This window comes from Staurois parvus, unplaced genomic scaffold, assembly GCF_062004578.1.
Source record: "Staurois parvus isolate SC_StPar_1 unplaced genomic scaffold, SC_StPar_1.0 ptg000715l, whole genome shotgun sequence".
In the NCBI taxonomy this organism is placed as follows: Eukaryota; Metazoa; Chordata; class Amphibia; order Anura; family Ranidae; genus Staurois; species Staurois parvus.
The window spans coordinates 3479280-3499868 of NW_028318511.1; the positions used below are offsets into that span (position 1 = coordinate 3479280).

Genomic DNA, 20589 nt, shown 5'->3' on the forward strand with positions numbered 1-20589 from the left:
GTTTTAAAATCGAACAAGTTGTCTTGTAGATGTAGCAGTTACGGAGTTGAGACAAACCATTTAACACTGACAGCAGTGCTTACAATGGCCAGCTTTTATTTATGTAAAACCTTTATCCCAAAAGAAAAAAAATGCTTAAAAAGTGTTAGCTGGCATTCCGCTTCAGTTTATTAGTATATCTAAATCTGTGCATCTAACACTCCCCCCACATTAATCACTTCAATACCAGACACTTTCATCCTCTCCCAAATTTCAGCTTTCAGTGCTGTCACACTTTCAATGGCAATTACTCAATCATGCAACACTGTACCCAAATGCAATTTTTATAATTTTTAACACAAATATACAGGTGAAACTCGAAAAATTAGAATATCGTGCAAACGTTCATTTATTTCAGTAATGCAACTTAAAAGGTGAAACCAATATATGAGATAGACTCATTACATGCAAAGCAAGATAGTTCAAGCCGTGATTTGTCATAATTGTGATGATTATGGCTTACAGATCATGAAAACCCCAAATCCACAATCTCAGAAAATTAGAATATTACATGCAATCAATAAAACAAGGATTGTACATAGAACAATATTGGACCTCTGAAAAGTATAAGCATGCATATGTACTCAGTACTTGGTTTGATCCCCTTTTGCAGCAATTACTGCCTCAATGCGGCGTGGCATGGAAGCTATCAGCCTATAGCACTGCTGAGGTGTTATGGAAGACCAGGATGCTTCAATAGCGGCCTTCAGCTCTTCTGCATTGTTTGGTCTCATGTCTCTCATCTTTCTCTTGGCAATGCCCCATAGATTCTCTACGGGGTTCAGGTCAGGTGAGTTTGCTGGCCAATTAAGCACAGTAATCCCACGGTCATTGAACCTGGTTTTGGTGCTTTTGGCAGTGTGGGCAGGTGCCAAGTCCTGCTAGAAAATGAAGTCAGCATCCCCATAAAGCTCGTCTGCGGAAGGAAGCATGAAGTGCTCCAAAATCTCCTGGTAGACGGCTGCGTTGACGCTGGACTTAATGAAGACAGTGGACCAACACCAGCAGATGACATGGCTCCCCAAATCAATACAGACTGTGGAAACATCACACTGGACTTCAAGCATCTTGCAGTGTGTGACTATCCATTCTTTCTCCATACTCTGGGTCCTTGGTTTCCAAATGAGATGCAAAAGTTGCTTTCATCAGAAAAGAGGACTTTGGACCACTGAGCAACAGACCAGGTCTGTTTTTCTTTAGCCCAGGTAAGACGCTTCTGACGTTGTTTGTTGTTCAGAAGCAGCTTGACAAGAGGAATACGACATTTGAAGCCCATGTCCAGGATCCATCTGTGTGTGGTGGCTCTTGATGCACTGACTCCAGCCTCAGTCCACTCCTTGTGAAAGTCACCAACACTTTTGAATGGCCTTTTCCTGACAATCCTCTCCAGGCAGCGGTCATCCCTGCTGCTTGTGCACCTTTTTCTTCCACACTTTTCCTTTCCACATAACTTTCTATTAATGTGCTTTGATACAGCACTTTGGGAACATCCAACTTATTTTGCAATTACCTTTTGAGGCTTTCCCTCCTTAAGGAGGGTGTCAATGATGGTTTTCTGCACAACTGTCAGGTCAGTAGTCTTTCCCATGATTGTGATTCCTACTGAACCAGACTGAGACCATTTAAAGGCTCAGGAACCCTTTGCAGGTGTTATGGCTTAATTAGCTGATTAGAGTGGGACACTTTGAGCCTAGAATATTGCACCTTTTCACAATATTCTAATTTTCTGAGATTGTGGATTTGGGGTTTATATGAGCTGTAAACCATAATCATCACAATTATGACAAATCACGGCTTGAACTATCTTGCTTTGCATGTAATGAGTCTATCTCATATATTAGTTTCACCTTTTAAGTTGCATTACTGAAATAAATGAACGTTTGCACGATATTCAAATTTTTTTGAGTTTCACCTTTAGCTTTCTTTTGGTGGTATTTAATCACCACTGGGATTTTTGGAAAAAATGCGTTTTTCTTTGTTTCTGTTATTAAATTTTCCAAATCAATAATTGTTCTTCATAAATTTAGGCCAAAATTTAAGCTGCTACATTTCTTTGGTAAGAATAACCCAAATCAGTGTATATTATTTAGTCTGTATGAAAGTTATAGAGTATACAAACTATGATATATATCTCACAGAAGTGAGTACACCCCTCACATTTTTGTAAATATTTTATTATATCTTTTCATGTGACAACACTGAAGAATTGACACTTTGCTACAATGTAAAGTAGTGAGTGGACAGCTTGTATAACTGTAAATTTGCTGTCCCCTCAAAATAATTCAACACACAGCCATTAATGTCTAAACTGCTGACAACAAAAGTGCGTACACCCCTAAGTGAAAATGTCCAAATTGGGCCCAAAGTGTCAATATTTTGTTTGGCCACCATTATTTTCCAGCACTTCCTTAACCCTCTTGGTCATGGAGTTCACCGGAGCTTCACAGGTTGCCACTGGACTCCTCTTCCACTCTTCCGTGACGACATCACAGAGCTGGTGGATGTTAGAGACCTTATGCTCCTCTACCTTCAGTTTGAGGATGCCCCACAGATGCTCCATAGGGTTTAGGTCTGGAGACATGCTTGGCTAGTCCATCTTCTTTACCCTCAGCTTTTTTAGCAAGGTAGTTCTTGTCTTGGAGGTGTGTTTGGGGTCGTTATCATGTTGGAATACTGCCCTGCGGCCCAGTCTCTGAAGTGAAGGGATCGTGCTCTGCTTCAATATGTCACAGTGCATGTTGGCATTCATGGTTCCCTCAATGAACTGCAGCTCCCCTGTGCCAGCAGCACTCATGCAGCCCCAGACCATGACACTCCCACCACCATGTTTGACTGTAGGCAAGACACACTTGTCTTTGTACTCCTCACCTGGTTGCCGCCACACACGCTTGACACCATCTGAACCAAATAAGTTTATCTTGGTCTCATCAGACCACAGGACATGGTTCCAGTAATCCACATCCTTAGTCTGCTTGTCTTCAGCAAACTGTTTGCGGGGTTTCTTGTGCATCATCTTTAGAAGAGGCTTGCTTCTGGGACAACAGCCATGCAGACCAATTTTGATGCAGTGTGCGGCATATGGTCTGAGCAGTGACAAGCTGAACCCCCACCCCTTCAACCTCTGTAGCAATGCTGGCAACACTCTACGTGTTTTTCCCAAAGACAACCTCTGGATATGACACTGAGCACGTGCACACAACTTCTTGATGGCATTACATCACTATATATATATATATATATATATATATATATGAAAATTGATCCATCCTGATATACTGAGGGCCTATTTAATTTTCTGAGGCCCTATAATGCCAGGACAGTACAATTACCCCCTAAATTACTCATTTTAGAAAAGTTGACATCCCGATGGACTTAGTAAGAGGCATGGTGGTTTTTTTGAAGTCGTAATTTTTCCACACAATTCTTTGGAAAATTCAAAAATTAAAACTATTAATTGTCTTACAAAATTGTGATTTTAACAGCTTATTTCTCACACATGGCATATAAATACTTGCAATTATACCCCAAAATACATTCTGCCACTCCTCATGAGTATGGCAATACCTCATGCGTGAGACTTCTTCACAGCCTAGCCACATAGAGAGACCCCAAATCCACCTTTGAGCTTTCAAGGAGCATAAAGTATGCATTAAATTACACATCTAATATCCTGACTACCTATCACACTTTTGAAGGCCCTGGAGCACCAGGAAACACACCCAAATTGACCACATTTTGTATAGCAAACACTCCAAAGTATCTTCTATGAGGCTTATTAAGTCTTTTGAACAGGCCTTTTTTTTGCCACAAGTTTTTTGGAAAATGTGAAAGTGTATTTTTTTTACACAAAGTTGTCAATTTCTAAGATATTTCTATCAGATGGCATGGACATGCTAAGAAATACACCCCAAAGACATTCTGCTTCTCTTGAGTATGGCGATACTACATGTACAGGACTCTTCTAGCCTAGCCATATAGCAAACACTCCAAAGTATCTTCTATGAAGCTTAATAAGTCTTTTGAACAGGCCTTTTTTTTGCCACAAGTTTTTTGGAAAATGTGAAAGTGTGTTTTTTTTACACAAAGTTGTCAATTTCTAAGATATTTCTATCAGATGGCATGGACATGCTACGAAATACACCCCAAAACACATTCTGCTTCTCTTGAGTATGGCAATACTACATGTACGGGACTCTTCTAGCCTAGCCATATAGCAAACACTCCAAAGTATCTTCTATGAAGCTTAATAAGTCTTTTGAACAGACCATTTTTTTACCACAACTTTTTTGGAAAATGTGAAAGTATATTTTTTTACACAAAGTTGTCAATTTCTAAGATATTTCTGAATATATTTTTATGGAAAATGAAAACTTTTTTTTACACAACGTCAATTTATAAGATATTTCTATCACATGGCATGGACATGCTAAGAAATACACCCCAAAACACATTCTGCTTCTCCTCTTGAGTATGGCGATACCACATGTAGAGCCTAGCCATATAGAGGGCCCTATATCCAAGGAGCACCTTATAATATATAGAAGCACAAATTACACATCTAATTTCCTGACTACCTATCATGCTTTTGAAGGCCCTGGAGCACCAAGACAGTGGAAACACCCCAATGTAGTTTCTATGAGGCATAATGAGTCTTTCCAACATGTCAATTTTTCCACAAGTTTTGGGAAATGTGAATTTTTGTTTTTACACAAAGTTGTCAATTTCTAAGACATTTCTGAAATACAACACAGATATACGAATTAGACAACCTCAGAACACATTCTGCTACTCCTCTACATGTGTATGGGCCCTAATTCCCTGTGCCAGACATGACATCCCACTACTAGTATCTGGCCTGGGACACTGTGACAGATGTTTATGGTCCACTGGGGATACAGACAGATGTTGATGGTCCACTGGGGACACCAAAAGATATTGACAGTCCACTAGAGACATTGTGAGATGTTGATGTTGTAATTGGACACTGACAGATGTTCATATTGTAATGGGACACTATTGCAGATGTTGATGGGGCACTGACAGACATTTTTGTGCTTTGGTACACTGTGACAGATGTTGATGGTCCACTGGGGACACCGACAGATGTTGATGGTCCACTAGGGACACTGACATATGTTGATGTTGCAATGGGACACTATTGCAGATGTTTATGGACACTGCTACACTGTGAAAGATGTTGATGTGCACTGGTATACTGTGACAGATGTTGATGGGGCACTGGTCCACTGACATGTCTTTGTGCAATGGTACACTGTGATAGATGTTGATGGTGCACTGGAGACAACAACAGATGTTGACGGTCTACTAGTGACACCAACAGATGTTGATGTTGCAATGGGACACTGACAGATGCTGATGTTGCAATGGGACATTATTGCAGATGTTGATATACATTGTGACATATGTTGATGAAACACTAGTACACTGTGACAGATGTTCATGGGACACTGGTACATTGTGACAGATGTAGATGTGCACTGGTATACTGTGACAATTGTTGATGGGACACTGGTAAAAATGTTGATGTGCAGTTGAAAACAACAAAAGAAGGTGCTTGGTGCACTGTTTACTGGTGGCTGCACTGTGTGGGATCTGTGTGTAGCTGCATAGTAAAATCAGCATACAGATCCCTGACAGGCTACAGCGATCCTGATCTCCCTCTCCTCACTGAGCTCTCACTAAGCTCAGAGGGAAAGCAGATACAGAAGTAAGTGATTCTGTTTACATTGTGCGATGGCTGTGATTGGACATAGCCATTGCATGATCAAGAGGGCCAATCAGAGATTGGGGGACACAGCAGTCACAGTGAGCTCACAATACGCACCCCAGGGGGCACAGGGGGGGGTGCGCTTGTGGGAGGACATCCATGGGCATCCTCCCAGAACTGGAGAGCCATGTTGTAGCCATTTTACAGCCATAGCACGGTAGTACAGTGGCTAACAATATTGCTGTCCAAAAGCGTCTTTGTTGCTTTTAATCCAGAGTGTAGGCACTCTAATACAGGAGGTGTGGCTGGATCACTAGGCACAAACAGAGAAAAATGCCTGAAATAAGAAAACTAAAGTAACCAGTACATCTAATTATTGGTCAGCAGCAATATATTACATTTTTTGGTTTTGGGTTTAATATCAGTTGAAATTGCAGTAACTATTAAGAAAATCAATGTTAATGCTCTGATCTTAAAAGACAAAATTACTCCCAATAAAGGTAATCCTAAGGGGCTAAACATACAACCTCAAAAAATGTTAATCAAGTGCTGAAATGCTGGTTAGTGTACTTTTTTTAATAGGTAAGGATCACCAGGTATTTTACAGAAATAAAGCATTACAAAGAGAAAAGGACACTTTTTCATACAAGTACATGGTACAGCGGGCACATATCAGGAATATGAAATGTTAAGTTTACCTATTCTTTAAAGGGTATCTAACCCCAAAAACAAAATCTAACGTATTGCCACTTTCCAATCCTTAAATGAGCTTATTTTTTGTTTTTTAGGCATTTATTTTTACCTGGTAAAAAATGCCAGTTAAACACTTCCTGTCCTAATCTGACAGTACTCTCTCACTGTACCTCTGGAGGAGCATCATTATTATTGCTCTTATAAAAGTTGAAAAGTTGATAACATTGTTTGAGATTTCAGTTCAGTGCACAAAACATTACAGGGACACTGGAACAAGATCAGGAAATGTTTTTCTATATTTGCAGAAAATGTACTTTTGAGCGAGTGAGTAAGCTTCAGGAGTCAATTTTCTAGTGCAGGCTAGAAAATAAAACCAAGCATCTAATAATTTGCTCTGTGCTTGAGAGAGTTTAGTTTTTGCCATTGTCAAAAGAGGGTGTTTCCAAATGTTTTATGTAAAGTGGGATACATACAAGAACACTGCAGTAGATACAGTATATTTGAGCTTACCCCCTATAAACACAAAATTCATTTTCATGTTTATGGTTCATTCGGCTTTTTTTTTTAATTTACAGCACTTGCACCAAAGGAAAGCTAAACTGCTTGAAAGAAACCGGTAAAGGTAATAAAAAAATCAAATTCAGTTTTGCTTATAGTATTTATTATTGTGGTTATGAGAGTCAACACAGGTCAGAAATAGCAAGAAGTAAATAATTATAGAAACAGACAAATTAATGAATTACAAATGTTTTGATTCCTCAGAATATACAGTAAGTAAAGATTTATGCAATGTTAATAAAATCATAAAATTAATTTATTATGATTTCCAGAAATGAATAATTCTTTGCAGATTAGACAAATCTGAGCATCCGGGCAATTTTTGAAGTCTAGAATTATGCTGATCCTCCCGATAACCATTAGTTGTTAAATTCACTGGTATTTTCTTGAGAGTATAAGTAATGATGGCGATAGGCAGGTACATGTCTTACTGAGAACAATAGATCGGCCATGCTGTGCTTAGCTAATGGATAACAAAAAGAGTTAACACTCTGTTACACAAAATGTTCCAGTAAGTGCCTCTTACTGCCCCTTACAGCATTTGTGATGACCCATATCTCACATTTGGTTCTCCAATTTGGAGATAAGTTTTGTATGATCACAGTATGAAGTAAAGGATCTTAGTAGAATGTGTGCTGTTGTTCCATGTGGGTCTGCTAAACAATTCCCTCCGTCCTTGAAACAACGGATGCTGGCTCTGCTTTCTTATAGTCTACAGCAATAACAAATAAGATCCAGTGGGCAGGTCTGAAAAATATCAACTTTATTATCAGTGTAAAAAAGGCACAAAACTAGCAAGATACCTTGGGAGCAGGGATCACAGTCAACGTGTTTCTCTCTAACTAGCGCTTACTTATGACTCAGCAAGCCCACTGGATCTTGTTTGTTACTACTGTAAAGGATCTTAGAGTAGGGAAGACTGACACATTGTGGTTGATTTATGGAAGTTGATTTATTTTGTGAAAATTTACTTCATTTAACCAATCACATGAAAAAACAAACCCCAGTTTATTTATCTCATCTATGCATAACTGGGTATTTAAAGTGAGCACATCTACAATTTTTTGAGTGAAGATTCAAAACCTTTTTAGTAAATGAGCCCATTGCTAGGTCTTTTACTGCTATAGAAAAATCTCTCTACAAAAGTAACAAAACAAACCTGAATGGATGTACAGAGCAGATCCTGAATCATTTTTATGTACTTTCCATCTTATTCCCACCTCGTAGATTAGACTGCGTTTAGAAGAGCAACACTTTTGGTGCAAAACTTCTTTTCAATCAGGCACTGTCAGCCTTAGAATTCAAGTCCCTAGCTAGATGGTGCATGCATCATTTAACCCACTTTATGGGAGTCTAAATGGGTACTTTGGGGTGCAGAATCCAAGTACTGCTGCACTGAACAGTGCTCAGGTGTCACTAAGAGATTTACATTCAGTGCAGCAGTAAGGACCACTCACCACTAAGCTGTGAATGTTTTAGAGTGAGTATAAAAACTAGTATGTGGCTCCATAGGAAAATTAACCAATTTTAGAATTCAAGAGTGACTGAAAAGACAGAAACTGCAGACATGAAGACAACAAAGATGAAGAAGAAGAAGAAGAATTAATAGTCAGGCAGGAGTAAAGCCAGGGCTGGATGTTTGAGAATATGGGGTCATTTGTGGCATAACTGCTGGATGGCACAATCCATTATTTTATGATTTTACTAAATATTTTACCAGTGAAGTGTACAAAAATGACCATTTTAATCACAGCATGCATTAGTTCATGTGAAGTATATGAATTAATTAAGGTTCTGTTGCCATTATAATGGCACAGTAAAGTGACAGAAAGATAGAAAGGAGTTTAGTAGCGTAGTATGGACAAATGCCCAGTAAGGTGCATTCATAAAATGTGGTATATCAGCAATGCATGTTTTTAGTATTTAATTAATACTTTGCTGCTACCACCATCATAACATTGTCTGTGTCTGTGTGCCACCATTTTTTTTAATTGTCACGCCACATACATTGCCCAAAAATTGGACCTTTTTTTTTTCAATATGTCCATTATGACATGTACTTAATGCCCAAACCAGTAGTGTTACCATCAGGGACGTATCTCCCGGGAGGCAAACAAGGCGTTTGCTTTGGGCGGCATTTTTCTGGGGGGCGGCACCACCCCTGGAAGAAAGGACACATGTGGCAGGTGACTTAGGAGCTCTGCTACATGGGATCCAAAAGAGGCTAGGAGCTGCTGAAGGGTGTATACAGAGGCCGACTGTCAGACCTCATCTCCTCTTTACGACAATTCACAGATCTCTCAATGTCACCCTTTAGGTTGTCTCTTCCTGAACACTGCTTGAGATCTCTCTCTCTCTCCTTCAGTTTAGATGAAGGGGGGGGGGGCACCAGATTTTAGTGCTCTCTAGGGCAGCACAAAACCAAAATACACCACTGCTTACCATGTTATCTGTGGTATATGTCAATGGTATTCAACACTATAGATTTTACAACATCTGCACAGAAATCTTGAGTCCTTTAGGAAACCACTTACTTATAAAAGACTGTGTACAGTGGCATATCATAATCGAAGTGCCAAATATGCCCCAAGCTGGTGCACCCAATGATAGGATACATCTCAGGCATTGCTCATGGATTGATTTCTTACTTGGTAATGCTTGACTTTACTTGTCAGAGCTAGAGCCAGTAGCATAAGAGTCAGAGTTTCTTAGGAAAGTAAGCCAATGACACTAATGATTTGTTTAGCTCCAACTTACTAATAATTTACAGCAACACTAAATTCATCAACACTGACTGTCACGGCGCACCACAACACTGATCACCAATGTAACTGGGGACCACACTGCATACAAATATAATTGGGGGAACAATAATGACTGTTGATGAAACTGGAAGCATTGTACTGAACACCAATGTAACTGGGAGCACTAAACTGACTACTGACGCAATGAGGGCATTGACAGACCATTGACCTACAATTTGATGGGCCAATTTTATACTGACTAGCAAGTAAAAGGGCACTCGAATTTTAACTCTCTGAGTTCCTTTTTGGCCATTACAATGATATATTGTTTATTTTAAGGATTATTAATGACAATAACTTTATTGTGTAGAACAAAGGGAGTTTATAGAAAAACATTCAAATCATGTCAAATATTGTAGGCTCATGCTTGAGGGTGTAAACCTAAACACTAACAAATACTGCTCTATATGACAGATCCTAATATCTGTGTGTAGGAACCTTTATAATAAACTGCCGCCTTTCTACTACTTCTTTTTAGAATGTTCACCTCCAATGGTATTTGCTGATTGCTCAACCTCAGATACTGGAGCAGAATGTGCTAAAAGTTGTCATACTCTGGACATGCATTGTGTGAGTATTTGGTGTGCAATACATTGTGGCATTCTACTCTGTGCTTTTCCATGTAGCTCTTTATTTTGATTAAAGGGTCAGCCTACCTGAAAGTTTTGTTTTTCTTCTAACCACTTTTGAGTATCCAAGCTCCTCTTACTGCATTCTCCATAGCAAGAGGTAAAAAAATGTTAACAGAAAGAGTTGCCCTTGCTCATATTGATCACAAAAGATAGGTAGATAAAAGAATTCAAGATCAGAGTCTGCTCATCAATACATTCCCCATGGCATTGTCAGGAGGTTTAAGCCTCCACATCTACTGTACAACAATTGATGATATCGATTTGGGTAGACTGACCCTTTAAGGCTGTATATATACATATATTTTTTTAAAACCCTAACCTAACATTCAGATGCTGTTGTACTATCAATCAGTGTAATTTTCCTGTATTGTTGAAAATTGTTTGCAATTTTCTTAGTATTCAACTAGATGTATCCCAGGGTGTGTTTGTCCAGATGGGCTGGTGTCCAATGAGAAAGGGGGATGCATTTCTGAAGATCAATGCCCATGTTACCACAACACAGCTGCATATAAATCTGGAGAAACTATTCAAATCAGATGCAACACTTGGTATGTGCAAATAAATCTCTCTTTGTATGAATGTATTAAACACATCACTGCTATATACAGTCATGGCCGAAATTGTTGGCACCCTTGATATTTTTCCTGAAAATCAAGTATTTCACACAAAAAAGGTATTGCATTAACACATGTTTTGCTATACACATGTTTATTCCCTTTGTATGTATTGGAACAAATATAAAACAGAGGCAGAAAAGCAAATATGACATAATGTCACACAAAACCCCAAAAATGGGCTGGACAAAAGTATTGGCACCCTTAACTTAATATTTGGTTGCACACCCTTTGGAAAACATAACTGAAATCAGTCGCTTCCTATAACCATCAATAAGCTTCTGACACCTCTCACCCGGAATTTTGGACCACTCTTCCTTTGCAAACAGCTCCAGGTCTCTCTTATTGGAAGGACACCTTTTCCCAACAGCAATTTTAAGATCTCTCCACAGGTGTTCAATGGGATTTAGATCTGGGCTCATTGCTGGCCACTTCAGAACTCTCCAGCGCTTCTTTGCCATCCATTTCTGAGTGCTTTTTGACGTATGTTTGGGGTCATTGTCCTGCTGGAAGACCCAGGATCTTGGACGCAAACCCAGCTTTCTGACACTGGGCCCTACAGTGCGACCCAAAATCCTTTGGTAATCCTCAGATTTCATGATGCCTTGCACACAGTCAAGGCACCCAGTGCCAGAGGCAGCAAAACAACCCCAAAACATCATTGAACCTCCACCATATTTTACCGTAGGTACTGTGTTTTGTTCTTTGTAGGCCTCATTCCGTTTTCGGTAAACAGTAGAATGATGTGCTTTACCGAAAAGCTCTATCTTGGTCTCATCTGTCCACAAGACGTTTTCCCAGAAGGCTTTTGGCTTACTCAAGTACATTTTGGCAAACTGTAGTCTTGCTTTTTTATGTCTCTGTGTCAGCAGTGGGGTCCTCCTGGGTCTCCTGCCATAGCGTTTCATTTCATTTAAATGTCGACGGATAGTTCGCGCTGACACTGATGCTCCCTGAGCCTGCAGGACAGCTTGAATGTCTTTGGAACATGTTTGGGGCTGCTTATCCACCATCCGGACTATTCTGCGTTGCAATCTTTCATCAATTTTCCTCATCCGTCCACGACCAGGGAGATTAGCTACAGTGCCATGGGTTGCAAACTTCTTGATAATGTTGCGCACTGTGGACAAAGGCAAATCTAGTTCTCTGGAGATGGACTTGTAACCTTGAGATTGTTGATATTTTGCCACAATTTTGGTTCTCAGGTCCTCAGACAGTTCTCGTCTCCTCTTTCTGTTGTCCATGCTTAGTGTGGCACAGACAGACACACAATGCAAAGGTTAAGTGAACGTCTCTCCTTTTTATCTGCTTTCAGGTGTGATTTCTATATTGCCCACACCTGTTACTTGCCCCAGGTGAGTTTACAGGAGCATCACATGCTTGTAACATTCTTATTTATCCGCAGTTGTGAAAGGGTGCCAATACTTTTGTCCAGCCCATTTTTGGAGGTTTGTGTGACATTATGTCGAATTTGCTTTCTTTCCTCCCTTTTTTTGTTTTGTCCCAATACACACAAAGGGAATAAACATGTGTATAGCAAAACATGTGTTAATGCAATACGTTTCGTGAGAAATACATGATTTCCTGGAGAAATATCAAGGGTGCCAACAATTTCGGCCATGACTGTATATGTGTTGAAAAAAATGAAGTGATGAAGCTGGACTCTCTTGTTTCTCCAGTCCACACTATTCTAGCAGTGTTCAAGGTAGTGCAGGGGGCATTAGATGGGTGTGAGTGTGTGAGAGGTGTCTGACAAGTGGATGGGATCTCATGAATGATAGTACTGGAGCCTCCTCCACTCCTTCTGGTCAATTTTTTAATGTATACTAACTAGCTTCCTTCTATAACTAGTATTCTGGTCACATCTAATGAAGGTAAAACAAAATTAATAACTGGAAAACAATGAGATACAATGCAACAGGTGGCACCAAGGTTAGGAGACAGACTGAGATCAGTAACCTGTAGGCAATGAGGTATAAAGTTGGCAAACAGGGACAGGTTGGGAAGCCAAAGTCAGCAATGGAACAGAAATTCAAGCACAAAGGTGCCTAAAGCAAGGTCAGGAAAAATAGTCAGGTCAATAACCACAAGAATTTACCAGGGTGCAGATCAAGTTAGAGAAATAAGATGAAGAACATTAAGTAACGATGCTGAAAAAAACTTAACCCTAAATAGCCATTTTGGCACCACCACTAACATTGGGTATGAATACTTTCTCATGCTTTGAGGTGTGCACATGAACATATGACACTTGTGAAAAGATGCACACCCAGGCACATCTCTAGGTGGAGGGTTGCTCAACATTACTTGTCCACATCCATGTGCCCCTGTTCACTGGCCAACTGATCTTCTCTTAGAACTAGTGTTTATGCTGCTAATAAAATTATATGGAAGTCAGAGCATTCTAAAATTAATACAAATTACTACAGTCCCCAGCATAATGTACTCCTTTTTTTTCATATATATTAGCTAGCTCCCTTCTATCCCTAGTATTCTGGTAACATCTGAAGATGGTAGGCTAGGGACATATCGCCATTCCACTTCACATGAATGTGATTTTTATTTCTTCAGGTAGAATCTGTGGTAACATCCAGGTTGTGCACAGCTTGTGTTTTTCAATTAGATTGGTAGTTCTTACCTTATCTTTTCCATTTATTTTTTATGGTGTAAATATTAGAATCAATGTTGTCAAGTTATTGAGTATACAATAAATAAACAAAATTAAATAATTTGGAAGGTCCATGATGAGTGCACTTTCTTCACTTACATATGATTATCAGCATGGTATATTTAAGCCAATCTGTTCTTTGTCATGTTATTTGCAAAAATGTATGAAATAGTCAACGCCCAGAAATCCCCAACAGAGAAAAACAGTCCTACAGATAGACCCTCTGACCCCAATGATCCTAGAGGCAGGAAACCCATCTTTGAAAGCACAGCATACACTTTCTCAAGGTCTTCCTGTCTCTGACTGGCTTAAGGCCATGTTGCCATGTTCACAACAGGCAATTTGGGATTCCAAATCACACTGCAATCATGGCAAAATGCACTATGCATGTTTGGGTGCCATTCATTTTTCCAGGATTGCAGTGTGATCCCAAATCACCAGATGTTTACAAGGCATGAGATCACAGAATCTACTGCTGCCTGTGCAGTACTGATGGGCACTGTGTCTTTTAGGCCAGTTTCGCACAGGCTTCAGCTTGTGTAAGACCAGTGTGAACAGTAAGCTTTGACAAAGCATTTGCTGAGCTTTCAGCAAGCTTTGCTGAAGCTTGTAAAGTACAACTCAACTCTAGTTTGTAAATGTTTAACACAAATCCTAATGAGGCTTTTGATCGCCGCTTTAACCTCCCTAGCGGTCTGATTATGTCCATATTTCTGTGCTCAAAGCGGTACATTTTTTTGCATGGAAATATGTAGTTTTTTTTATTGTAGGTCTGTAATTTTTAGGAATAACTCACTGAAATCTGTCCGAACAAGAGTCTAGTAAACATCCCAGGTATGTTAAAATTTGAAACACGAAATCATAAATTATAATTTAATAAATAACATAAAAAATAATATAATAATAATAAATTTAACTCAATAATATAATCAAACCAAAAACACTGAAATTTGAAATATAGCGCCAAGTTCGCACATCTCTGAGCAAAGTCGCAAAATCGTTTTCAGTGTCTGATTACGAATTTCCCCACGAATCATTATCATTCAATTCTGCAAGTGGTTCTGATTTACTATCGCTGTTCTCTAGCTGGTCTAAAACCTCTTTTGACCTAAAGGGACCCTTTTTGGACGCCATGGACATTTCTCAGTTTCCAGGAAGAACAGTAAAAATGCAGGCAGGGCACAGGACAAAGCACTAGGGACAAAATGTATGTGAAATGCTTTGATACAGTAATGTTTTACTATGTGATTTTAGTGAATTTAGTGAATGTCACTTTTTAAATTTTCAAATTTCCCGCAAGTTCCGTCCCCCGTACGTCCTGACGTTGCAGGGAACGAAACCCGGAAGACAGATGCCGGCATCGGCCAGAGGACATTGCCAGGGACACTGCAGGAGGGACATCGCGGGAGCGCAGGACAAGGTAAGTGCAAAAGAGATCCCGGAGCAATGCTGCAGGGTATTCCCGAGTGTAGCTCGGGGTTACCACTTGTGGTGCTGAAACTATACCTCGAGCTACACTCGGGAATACCTCCAGGGAGGTTAAGCAAGCTTCTAGCAGGCTTCAGCAGGCTTTCAACAAGCTTCAAAAAGATCCCTCCTAACCTAACCCCCCCCCCCATGTTGAGGGCATGTGGCCTGGCCTGCTGGGCTGCATGCTCAGAAAAGGGTCTGGTATGGATAGAGGGGACCCCATGCCTTGTTTTTTTTTTTTATTTGATGAGGGGCTCCCTTTAAAATCAATACCAGAACTGAAGGGCCTGGAATGGATAGAGGGGAACCCCCATGCAACTTTTTTCCAGAATTTTTAATTGCCGGCTAATGTTTATTACATTCAGCAGTCAGTGTGGAACCCCACTGACAGCTGATGAGTCATCAGTTGTTAAAGATGGAGCAGCCTGCTTGCCGGCCTGCTCCTTAGCAACCAGCTATTCTTCAAATAGAATTTGGATCGGTTGATACATTTTTGACTGATTCGAATTTTATTCATTAAAAAAAAATTAAAATTTGTTAGAAAATGAATAAACTAAACTAAACAAATTCCAAACATGAATAACCTAAACTAAATGAATTCCAAAAATGAATAACAAAATGAAATTAATAACACAATGAATATACCTGAAACAAAGCTAAACAAATTTTTCCGTTCTGCACATGTCTAGTGGAGAGGCCCTGAATGTCAGGAATAGAGCAGTGTACAGTAGTAAAGGTTCAGTTTAGGATTAGGGTTTAAGGGAGTTCAGTTAAAGACATCATACTGTAACCTTCCTACCCAAACCTGCATGAGATGTGCCTGGATCATGAAGTTTCATGTTGTCACTTGCTGGCCTGTATGCACAGCCTGTAGTAGAGCCTAACTTCATGCTCCTTTGTCAGAAGGCACAAGGCATGCAGCATGGCACTGCACAATAATGCAAGACCTCTGACTCTTGTGAGGTAACTACATCTAGTCTGGTTTCACTAGGAAAGTGTCTGGAAGATATTGGAAGGAGGCAACCAATTATCCAAGGAGACTAGTGAATACAAGCTGATGTGAGAGATCCCTGAGACTGTGTGCTGTGGTATCCCTCTGATGTTAGAGTCAGTTTTGGGAAAAGGGAACATTGGGTCTGCTGTTTTGAAAACCTCAGTCCATTACCTGTTTGTGCAAGGACCCCTGTGCTCAGATCCTTGAAAGAAAGTTTAACATTCTCAAGTTGTTACTACAAAGCTCAGTCCACTATTTGCAAGAATGTTTGCTTGTGACAGACCCAACCAGGTCAAGGGCTTTTGGAGGGGACTGCAGGCTAGACTCTTGCCTACTGACCATGGGCCCTGGCATCTGAGTGTCCTCTATTCTTTGGGAGGTGTGTGCCTGGGGGGACCTTTGGAGTAGTTTTACTTCAGGTTCAAGTCCATTTCTCCCCAAAACCTAGACTCTGAGAACTGGAGGACTGGGATACAGATTTGGGGCCTCTGTGCCTCTGTGCCCAAACCAGCATTGCCGAATTAAACCTCCTCCTAGACTCAGAGACTCAGAGCAGATGTTAATATAATCAGCTGAGCTCTCTTGCTGCAATCTGTTTATGAAGGTGTTATGTGTTTACTATTGTGTATTTGTTCCATTGTTAATTGAGTTAACCACTTGCCCTCCAGAGAATTTACCCCCCTTCCTGACCAGGCCATTTTTTGTGTTACGGTGCTGCGTTACTTTAACTGACAATTGTGCGGTCATGCAACGCTGCACTCAGATGAAATTTACGTCCTTTTTTTCCCACAAATTGGGCTTTCTTTTGGTGCTATTTGATCACCTGTGCGTTTTTTATTTTTTTTGCACTATAAGCAAAAAAATACCAACAATTCCGAAAAAAAATATTTTGGACTTTTTGCTATTAAACTTGTCCAGTAAAAAAATGTAATCATAAATTTAGGCCAAAATGTATTTTGCTACATGTCTTTGCTAAAAAAAAAAAAATCCCAATACATGTAAATTAATTGGTTTATGTGAAAGTTATAGCATTTACAAATGGTGGTATAGATACTGAGATTTTTTTTTTTCCTACTAGTAATGGCGGCGATCAGTGACTTTTAGAGGGACTGCGGGATTGTGGCAGGCATTCTGACACTGGGGGGGGGGGGACTAACTTGGTGTCAATGACATTCCCAGTGACACCAATACAGTGATCAGTGCTAAAAAAACAGCACTGACACTGTACTAATGACATTGGGCAGGAAGGGGTTAATGTGAGGGGCGATCAAAGGGTTAACTGTGTGTAGGGAGTGTTTTACTAGGGGGCGGGGGTGTGTGTGCTTCACTGTAAGCAATGTGGCCGATCTGACAGGGAGGAAGGCTGTTTGTAAACAAAACAGTTTTCCTCCCCGTCGGTGACTGTCAGTAATCACTGGGAGCTCGCGGGTAATCACTGGCCGGGACCCGGTGATTGACATCTGTGGCCTCTAATGCTGGTGTGGGTAGGGCGTGCGCACAGATCGCACACGCTCCTTACCCTGAAATGCAAAATAACACACATATATATATATATATATATATATACACAGTGGGGATCGAAAGTTTGGGCACCCTAGCTACAAATTTGTATTAATGTGCATAAAGAAGCCAAGGAAAGATGGAAAATCTCCAAAAGGCATCAAATTACAGATTAGACATTTGTATAATATGTCAACAAAAGTTAGATTTTATTTCCATCATTTACACTTTCAAAATAACAGAAAACAAAAAAATGGCGTCTGCAAAAGTTTGGGCACCCTGCAGAGTTAATATTTTGTACTGCCCCCTTTGGCAAGTATCACAGCTTGTAAACGCTTTTTGTAGCCAGCCAAGAGTCTTTCAATTCTTGTTTGAGGTATCTTTGCCCGTTCTTCCTTACAAAAGTCTTCCAGTTCTTTGAGATTTCTGGGCTGTGTCACGCACTGCTCTTTTAAGGTCTATCCATAGATTTTCAATTATGTTGAGGTCAGGAGATTGTGAAGGCCATGGCAAAACCTTCAGTTTACGCCTCTTGATGTAATCCCCCGTGGATTTCGAGGTGTGTTTAGGATCATTATCCATTTGTAGAAGCCATCCTCTCTTTAACTTCAGCTTTTCCACAGATGGCATCAAGTTACCACCCAAAATTTGCTGAAATTTTATTGAATCCATTTTTCCTTCTACTCGTGAGATGTTCCCTGTGCCACTGGCTGCAACACAACCCCAAAGCATGATTGATCCAACCCCATGCTTAACAGTTGGACAGAGGTTCTTTTCATTAAATTCTGTGCCCCTTCTTCTCCAAATGTACCTTTGCTCATTCCGGCCAAAAAGTTCAATTTTAACCTCATCGTTCCACAGAACTTGTTTCCAAAATGCATCAGGCTTGTCTATATGTTCATTTGCAAAGTTCAAACGATGATTTTTGTGGTGAGGACGTAGAAGAGGTTTTCTTCTGATGACTCTTCCATGAAGACCATATTTGTACAAGTATCTCTTTATAGTGGAATAGTGTACCACAACTCCAGTGTCTGCCAGATCTTTCTGGAGGGATCGTGCAGTCAAACGTGGGTTTTGAATTGTTTTTCTCACAATCCTGCGAGCTGTTCTGTCTGATATTTTTCTTGGTCTTCCAGATCTTGCTTTAACTTCCACTGTTCCTGATGACTGCCATTTCTTAATTACATTCCGAACAGAGGATATTGACATCTGAAAACGCTTTGCTATCTTCTTATAGCCTTCTCCAGCTTTGTGAGCGTCAACTATTTTCAGTTTCAGTTTTCTAGACAACTGCTTAGAAGAACCCATGGTGCTGATTGTTGGGGCAAGGTCAGATGACTCTGGGCATTTAAAACCTTTGAGATTGACATCACCTGGTCTTCCCAGACGATGATTGAGAACAATCCATGACACTGGCAAGTCTCAGCTTGGCAAAGGGGGCAGTGCATGCTATAAATTCTGCAGGATGCCCAAACTTTTGCAGACGCCATTTTTTTGTTTTCTGTTATTTTGAAAGTGTAAATGATGGAAATAAAATCTAACTTTTGTTGACATATTATAAGAATGTCTAATCTGTAATTTGATGCCTTTTGGAGATTTTTCCATCTTTCCTTGGCACATTATGCACATTAATACAAATTTGTAGCTAGGGTGCCCAAACTTTCGATCCCCACTGTAGATATATATATATATGTGATTTTGCGCACCCGTGCCACCGTGTAGCAGTATATCTGCTATATAGTGGCAGGTTAATTGAGTCACCTACTATTTCTGTCTGTTGGTTAGTCCTCCTGGAGGTTCCTACATGATGCAACTAGTCTTGTGTCAACTTTACCTCATTATCTAATCAGTGTGGGATATTTATCACAATGTGTAATATTTGTTTTTATTGTCCATGTGAGGATTGCATCTATTTCTGAAGTGTATACAAACCTGTATTTCCATTCAATAAAGTGTTCCAGTTGCACCTAAGCTAGTGTCATCTAGACCTTGGGCGCAATGCCCAGCTATAATGTATTGATCCTGTGTATCAGTGGCGAGGAAGCTGTTCTCTGATGGAAGCACCCAGGCGGGGTGTCGGCAATACGTCACATTGCCGTTATTACTGCTGTTAAACCCCTTGCAATAGAGTTAGTTATGCCTAAAGGGAATTCACTATTAAAGTGTTCCTGAAAAGATTAATCCAATATTTGGTGCATTCAAGGACCCTTGCTCACCTTACTAAGTGGAAGTGTAGTGGTATCAGGTTCACTCTTAAAGGTTATTGGAGTATCCCACAGTTACCCTGAACCTATCCAAGTTCAAGTTCTGTAATAAAGCATCAGAAAAGCATACCCCTAGGCTGTGACTGTGTGCCTGGCTGCAGGGCAACTACTGGGAAAAGAACTGTGGACATCTATTCAGCTGCCTCTGTGGGGAGAGTACTACAAAAGGCACAACTGTTTTTTAGTTTTGGATAGAAGGGAGAGGATTAGAGCACTTGTCAATTTTTACAGCTGTCTGTGCCATGTTAGGGAGATTTACCCTCTCTATTTGTCCTCTTTATTGTTATCATCAAAAGTGAAATAAAAGAAAATCCCAAATTTTGGGCTTACATCGGGACAGTAATTGAGGGGAAATCTTTCAATGGGTTCAATGGTGACACTTCAGGATTCCCTTTCTTTGGAAGGATCTCCTTTATTACAAAAAAAATGGGGTTATAACTCTTCCTCACTTTATCCAATATGAAAAATTTAATTTTGCCTTTAGTTACATTTTAAGAATTACATTTTTAACATTCTTTTTAATGTTAATGTTTTTTTAATGTTAACATTATTTCACTGGTATTATCTTGAGAGATTTAAATTGCATACAGAATCAGTTTTCTTGTTTTAACCTTTTTTAAACATT

The 20589-nt window shown here is 39.9% G+C and overlaps 1 protein-coding gene across 1 annotated transcript in view; it reads left to right on the top strand.

Annotated features, from left to right (window-relative positions):
• The window catches only part of LOC149445618 (mucin-5B-like), a 124644-nt gene that overhangs the window by 32828 nt on the left and 71227 nt on the right, over positions 1 to 20589 (top strand). Inside the window, exons 6-7 of the mRNA XM_089653504.1 lie at positions 10237 to 10392; positions 10851 to 11002. Coding sequence (XP_089509630.1) covers positions 10237 to 10392; positions 10851 to 11002 — 308 coding nt within the window. The remainder of the gene's footprint in view (positions 1 to 10236; positions 10393 to 10850; positions 11003 to 20589) is intronic.